At 32.1% G+C, this 8,205-nt stretch overlaps 1 protein-coding gene across 1 annotated transcript; it reads left to right on the forward strand.

Moving 5' to 3' along the window:
* The first annotated feature begins 4,991 nt into the window (after positions 1–4,991).
* Positions 4,992–6,671, forward strand: LOC139504363 (E3 ubiquitin-protein ligase Midline-1-like). Its single transcript, XM_071294437.1, has one exon. It carries the CDS (start codon positions 4,992–4,994, stop codon positions 6,669–6,671), a length of 1,680 nt encoding a protein of 559 aa, XP_071150538.1.
* The last annotated feature ends 1,534 nt before the right edge of the window (positions 6,672–8,205 follow it).

The raw sequence follows: 8,205 nt of genomic DNA on the forward strand, positions 1-8,205 counted from the left end.
ATCAATGTAAAAACCTCTATCAAATCTTCCATTATAACAGACACAAGTACTTAAAAGCTTTCAGGAATGAAACTCTTTTCAAATGATAAATTGATTGACCTTTGGTAACCAGTTGACTTGTTTTTGGTTTTTTTCACGTACATTTGTACTTGACAATTTACGACAAGAAAACCTAACCCTAACCCAAAAATAATTACAACTGAATGTAAGCTTACCAAAAACGTTGATTCAATGATATATTTGATCATGAATTGTGTATTAAAACCATAAACATTTTGAAAACAACAAATTATGAGTTCACACTCTTTTGTATTTGACCCTTCACATTTTTAGTCGCAGTAATAAACTGTTATTTACAAATGTATGATATGTATTTGTTTTGAAATTGTATCATATGATAGGTGATTTGAGGTGATAAACCAGATCGACGTTTTATCTCATTGTACTTTGACAGCTCGTGACCATTCAGTTCATTATAGGAATACGTAGGTGTACAAGGTTGGTCGTCAGGTAGGCAATATATATAAGATGTTTGGTCAATCTTTACTTATCAAAAATGAAATAGTTAATAAACTCATCGTAGATACAAGGATTGAAATGTTATATTTGTACCAGACGCGCGTTTTATCTACAACGATAATTTTAATCTTTATAATTTTCACCGATAATGTTTTATCTTGTAATAATATTTTCATGAAAATGGCCTGAAAGAAGTGTGTGCAATTTAAATCTTTAGTGAAAATCAGAGACTATAAACTCATACACACACAAGCACACACGAGGGCAGGACATGTTTTCTTCCTGTTGATAAAACCACACACCTCTCAGTATGTAAATGTTTTGACAAATCTTGATTGTTTCGCAAGAAAACTGTTATTATTTGACTGCCTAATTGAAATGAAAATTCCTATAAAGACATCCGGACAATTACAAGATTTAGAAACAAGACTGAAGGGCTTATTACAAAACATTGATATGATTAAGAAGGACCGTAAGACTAATTTAGTCAGTATTGCAGAACGGAATGAGCGACATCTTACAGAAATTCAACAAATTAGAACGCTAATAAACGAGCATTTAGATACACTTGAAAACGAAATAATACAAAATCTCGAGATAAAAGAATTTCAGTGTAAAGAAAATATTCAGATGGTTTTATCATCAGTTAAAGAAAAGAAAAACTTAATAACCGAATATCAGACCATTCTTCAAAGCACAAAACAACATGCTTCAGAACTTCAAGTTCTAGTAATGTGAGATGTTGAGATGACCGTTTTTGAAAATGAACAGTTTCTGCAGTCGTTGATAGAAAATAAAAAAAATCGAGCAGGTCGATCTGGTTATCAAAGTAGATCCTGGGTTGCTAAGTATCTCAAACAGTTTAAAATTTTTTGGATCAAGTGAAATTAAAACGCAGTCGAGCAACATTCGTTTGTCTAGAACGAAAGATAAACAAGCCCAGTTGAAAGTAACACGAGCGAAGACTACTAACGATTTGAAGTTCACCCCAAAGAAGCACATTACAACATAAAGTGAAAATGTTAGAGGTTGTTGTATATCAGATAAAGGTGCATATTTTTTCGCTGGCCATAACTTAAAAAAAATGTCATAACGTTATAGCTTTAGATGGTACTTTAAAATATAAAATGATGCTTACTCATAATTGTTGGTATGACATTTTATTTATCAATGACAAAACTGTAGCTACTACATGAACTCAACCATTTCAATAACAAAATATGATTTAATTCAATGTGTAAATGTCATTTTTTAAGAATGTACTGAACTCAACCATTTCAATAACACAATATGATTTAATTCGATGTTTTTAAGAATGCTTGAAGAGAAGAATGTAGCTGCCATATGTTCTCCAGGTGAAATATAAAGATTTGAAGTGTTTGTTTTTAAAGGTACTTTGTATAATCATGTGACATTACACTAAGGAAATATTCAATTACGTTTTACTTCCTTGTTCTAAAGGTTGATATTTGATTCAGGTAAGATTAAGATTCTAAATTAGTATTGTATATACATTTTTGACATATTGCATTCGAAAGTTAAATAAAAGCTGTCAACATTTTCTAAAGCTAAAATGCTTCTATTGATATACAAAATGTTTGTCTTGATTATCATGTAGGGACAAGTTACGTATCGTCATGTATTGTAATGAAAAATAACACAAAATATTACCTAAAAATAGATGATTTGATATTGTTTTTGAGCAATTGAATTTATTTGAGCAAATATATATGATATTGCATTAGATTTATGTTTTATAGCACATCAGATTTAATTTCAAATTATCGATCATGTCGATATACCATATAACATGGGCAAGGTCAAAAATGCTATTTATTTGTTATACTGAACAAAGAAAAACTTGCACTATTTTTAACGATTAATTTGTTTTTCAAAGACGAATTGTACTTATGGTTTTATAGCATTTACTCGGTATTTATGTTCTCTTAAATAAAAAAAAGTGCCGAATAAACTGCAATCATTATAAAGAATAAAGTCGATATTTGTAATTATCAAGGCAAAGGTTAAATGCTATTGATAAGCGATACTCAATCAAGCACCATTTTTTTAATGTATGATTGTAATTTCTGTAAAGGTTAATGTACAATTGAATCGGACTTCCACACGTAACTTTAAATTTTAAGCATTTACATCTTTGCCATTATAAAATTAGTAATTTATTTTATTAAAAATAAAACGGTAAGATTTAAGGATCAAAAGAAAACTAAACAATAGAAAAAATAGAAACAAATAGGTAAAAAATTAAGAAGAGAAAATAATAAATAAAGTTTTGTTTCCATTCCAATGATAACTCATATCAATATGATTATCTGACATCTAGGCAATTCACAAATTAATGTCATTTTCTTAATAAATTCCCCACTGTTGTGATTCCGTGGGGAGGCAATTTATTTTTCTCGATTTTTTCTTTAGTGGCAGTCTTCAACCAAACAAGAAGTCAGCTTCCTGTTGAGGCGAGAAGATTTTCCCCGTTTTCCAAAACATTTGCTTTTTCTTATCTTTATTTTCTAGCGTTCATCCTGTTTGAACCTTGATAAAGAAGGTTTGATGCCTCTATGTCTATATGGCATTTACATTACCTATTTTCGTGTGTGTATTCTTCTTTTTTCGGAGAGGTCGTGTGTTTTTAGTTAAAGTGGTCCAACATTTTGGAGGAATCGGGTGTTTGTGGTTAGTGTTGTCGGATCAAAAAGTCGGGTTTTGTTGTTAGTATTCTCTGAGGAGTTACATGTTTGTAGTGAGTGTTGTCGGGGGAGTCAGGTGTTTATTTTAAATCATGTCTGAAGAGTTTGATGTCGGTGTTTAGTGTTGTCAGAGGTGTTGGTGGACGTTGTAATTGTTGTCGGAAGAGTCGGATATGGATTGTTACTGTCTATGTAGGAGTCGTGGTGGTTAGTGTTGTCGGAGGAGTACCCAACTACTTTTGCATAGGTACTATTTCTGTACCAAAAGTCTGTAGTACTGGAAATTTACTTTTCATATTCAGTACTATTTTGTTGATTTAAAATTAGTTTAATATCAAGGTACCTGTATTTTACAGTAGTTGATATGTACTTGAAATTTAAGTACTGCAGATTTTTGGTAGCACGGTTACATTTTTTGAATTTTGAAAGTTTTTCTTTTTCAAATCTCATCATGTTAGGATGTTCAAACATGGAATACTGTTATCATTGTTGGTATTATTTCTGTACCAATAATTTAAGTACAAATCAATAACTGGAAAATACAATTATCTACATTTTACAATAATTATAAAGTAAAGAAATAGTAGTAAGTATTAAAATTAGTTTTCCAGTACTACATATTTTAAGTACAGAAATAATACCTATGCAAAAGTAGCTGTGTAGGATGTTAGTTGCTAGCGTTATCTGAAATGTCGGGTGTTGGCTGCTAGTGTTGTGAAAGGAGTGAAGTATTTATTGGTCGTGTTGTTCTTGATGTCAGATAATTCTGGTATTGATTTTAAGTGTTGTCAAAGGATTCTAATGTTGATTGTAGTGTTATCGGAGGGGTCGAGTTTTGTGGTTTGTTTTGTCGCAGAATTCGGGTGCAGGTGGTTAGTATTGTCGTAGCGATTGGGTGTTATTTGTAAGTGATATCAGGCCTAGGGGAGTCGGTTTTTTGGTGGTTAGTGTCTTTGTAGGAATCGGATGTTGGTGGTTACTGTTGTTTAATGAATCGGGTGTTGGTTGTTAGCGTTGTCGCAGCACTTATGTGTATTTAGTAAGTGTTGTCGGAGGCGTCGGTGTTGTTGGTAAAAAAAATATATATATATAGACAATAATAGTGCATTGACTTGACATATCAACGATATAAGGATCAGGCGTAGAAACGGAGAAATGCGAGGCTGTGCCGAGCTATTTCCCCGTTTCGGGCCGAATCCTTATATCGTTGATATGTCAAGTCAATGCACTATTATTGTCTTTATACTGCAATCTAAAAAAAACACTTTCAATTGTTGTTTAATGCGTTAAGGTTATTTATTTGATGTAAATATTTGGGGAAATCCCCTTTAAAAAGGCCTCATATCATGCTCACGGAGAAATTTTAAACACAATGAAATGTACCTTTAACTGTTGAAACCCATACCCGATGGTGAACGCAATTATTTGAGTATGGACTAAAATATCAACCATAAGCATAACAAATTAATGATTTATAGGTTGCAAAAATTTTTTTTATTAATAAATGAAATATGTTTTTCCAATAATTGCAAAGGAAACAAGGTTGAGTCGTTCCGCGCATCGTTGTATGCATTGGAAACAAGAACAGGTTGAAGAGGTCGTATGAATAATTAAATATTATTTCGGCAACTTTTATTTAAATATTCATGAGGAAAATTGATATCGGGTCAGTGACTGTATATGACATAGAAATATACAGTCAACGCACTTTACTGCTCAAATAGAACGAGTGAAGTATAAATTCTAATACGTATTTCAGGTATCACCATGGCTGCTAGTACAACTCCTTGTTGTCCATGTTCAGAGCGACATTTAACCAAACCATCAGCATACTGGTGCTCGGAGTGTGAAGAAGCCATTTGTAATGACTGCCAAGAACATCATAGAGTGCTCAAAGCCACACGAAGTCATGAACTCATTCCAATTGACAAGTACAAAGCTCTTCCGTCTTTTATCACTACCATACAGCAGTCATGTACCTACCACAATGAAAAGTATCAACAATACTGTGTTGCTCATGCGTTACCTATTTGTTTAAAATGCATTATAGAACATCAGAAATGCAACGTCATTCCTCTTGATGACGTCACCAATAACGCTAAGTCATCCGGGCAATTAGAAGATTTAGAAACGCGACTTATAGACTTATTACAGAACATTGATAGAATTAAGGAGGACCGAAAGTCTAATTTGACAAGTATTGAAGAAAGAAAGGAACTGCATCTTGCAGAAATTCAACAAAGAAGAAATCAAATAAACAAACATTTAGACAAACTTGAAAAAGAAATGATACAAGATCTTGAGGAAAAAGAGTGTCAAGGTAAAAAGAATATTCAGAAGATTTTGTCAGAAGTTGAAGAAAAGAAAAACTTGATAATTGAAAATCAGACCAATCTCCAATCAATCAAACAACATGCTTCCGATCTTCAAACATTTCTTGTGATGAGAGATATTGAAGTGAAGGTTTTTGAAAATGAACAATATTTACAATCGTTGGTTGAAACTAACAAATTGGGCCCAGTAGACCTGACTTGTAATGTAGACCCAGGGGTGCTTAGTATCTTCGACAGTTTGAAAACTTTTGGAGCAATTGAAGTTGACAAGAAGTCGAGTAGCATTCGTTTAATCAGAGAGAAAGATAAACAAGCACAGTTACAAGTAACGCCAACGAAGACCATAGATGACTTAAAGTTGATTCTACAAAAGACAATTACAACAGGTGGGGTGAATATTAGAGGTTGTTGCATGTCAGTTAATGGCAAATTTTTCTTCACCGACTATTACTTACGGAAAAGTCTAAATGTCATTGCGTCGGATGGTAAATTCAAATTTAATCTAGATCCTAGTCATGGGTATGACATAACAATAATCAATGAGAAAACAATCGCTATCACATCTGGAGATTCTAGTAAGCACATCGGTATTGACATAATAGACATTGAGAGCCGAAAGAAAATCAAATTCATCAGCCTTCCTGATCCTCCATGGGGAATCACACGTGATCAAGACTCGCTGTTTGTTTGTGTTGAAAGACGTGGTATATATAGAGTAAACACCTTGGATTATACTACCTCTCACTTGATAAGTTGTAACTTATCAGGATCGACTTACGTATCTGTATTCGCCGAGAAGATATACTACACTGACTGGTATGATCACAGTGTAGTTTGTTGTGACCGTAAAGGATCACATGTTTGGAGGTTTAAAGAAGAATCAGTTTTGGAAAATCCGAGAGGCATTACTGTAGATAATGATGAAAACGTGTTTGTTGTTGGAGATTCGTCGTCGAATGTTGTCATGATATCAAACGATGGAAAACACTACAAACAAATTCTCACCATAGATGATGGTCTACGTGAACCGTCAGCTATTTTCTTTGATAAGCAGACCAAGAAACTTCTTGTTGCGAACAAAAAAGAAACTGCTTTCCTTTACAGTGTTACTTAAAATGATTGATATTAATAAGTTTTATATGACAATTTGCCTTCTTTTGTTCTATGAGGCATGACATCTTTCAACCTGTAAAAAGGATTTTTAACAATGATCGATGGAGTCAATTATGTTTGTAAATATTTTAACCTCGGTCTAAATAAAGATATGAAATTCCGATGTTAGTTGTCGAACGGCTTTGCGTATATATAAGTCTGTATTTCAAACGAAGGAAAAAAATTAAAGAACAATCATAGAAACTTTTTATACTTAAATTTTTGATAGATAATTTCAATCTTGTAAAAGAAGACTGAAAATCTAAAAAATAATCCTGAAATAAATATTACAGTCGGTTTTTTTTAATTTTATTTCTCTAAAATTATTCCATACTATTCAAAAAAATATTTTAAGTTTATTTTGATTGCTTAACAATCAATTGAATTGTATCGTGCTCTTATTTAGTCATTGTTCCTGTAAAATTCTACAAGATTAGATCGTCAATAATATATTGACTCATGTTTGAGATTAATTCTCTAAAAAAAAAAGCACAAACTTCCAAACAAACTTGTGCTGGAGGACTCTTTTAACTTTCGGAAAGCTGTGCACCGTAGATCTATATTCAAAGCATCACTGGTGTTTAATAAGAGACAAAGCCAAGTTATGCAAAGGTGATTGTTGTGTTTAATTGATTGACGTTTTTACTATACTTTAGGTCCTTTTTGGTTTGATCCGCTCTTTAACAGTGGCCTCGAGCATTTTCGTAGAGACTTAAATTGTCAAATGAGCAACTGGTATCTAAAATTGGTACCGTTTATAAATTTCACACACATTACATTTGATCGCAACAAAAGCGCAGTGTATTTTTTTTCACAATATCATGACATTATTCGTTCTTTTTAGTCCAAGAGAAAATAAGAAAATATAGTATGATTACAACAAGAACAATTCTCCATTAGAGAAGGTATGGATAGGATTTACATAATAGAGAATAGAGGGCAGAAAAAAATCTGAGAAAAATACGCCGAAAATATAAAGAGTAGAGAATAACGGGGTGCTTAAATATAAAGAATAGAGGATGTTAGATAAAATTTATAAAGAATAGAGAAAAATGTCTTAAACAAATAAAGAATACAAAATTGAAGGAATCTCGTTAGAGGCAAACTGATGTGGATTTAAGTAATTGTGAAACAATTAATACGTAAAACCCAACGGCCAGATCTATTACAGAACAATAATAGGTTTAACAAACATCATCTAAGGATAACAGCTGAATATTTATTTCATTAACAGGAAATTTTTATTTACGTTTTTAAATTTATACTATCATGAATAAAAAAAATAGCAACCAAAACTTCGAAAATTGTGCTAATTTTTTAGAATTATAAATGACAAACCGGATTCTCGTTGATATTAACCTGTCGGCTGTGCTGCTCCTGATACAGTTATAATGTAACTAATGTTATTTATTTCCGCAACAAATGTACAACGCAATGTAATGTAAATTTATATGTTTTTCTGTATACCTTTGTTCAACTTAGGTGATAACAAAATA

The sequence above is a fragment of the Mytilus edulis genome, chromosome 14, assembly GCF_963676685.1.
Source record: "Mytilus edulis chromosome 14, xbMytEdul2.2, whole genome shotgun sequence".
NCBI lineage: Eukaryota > Metazoa > Mollusca > Bivalvia > Mytilida > Mytilidae > Mytilus > Mytilus edulis.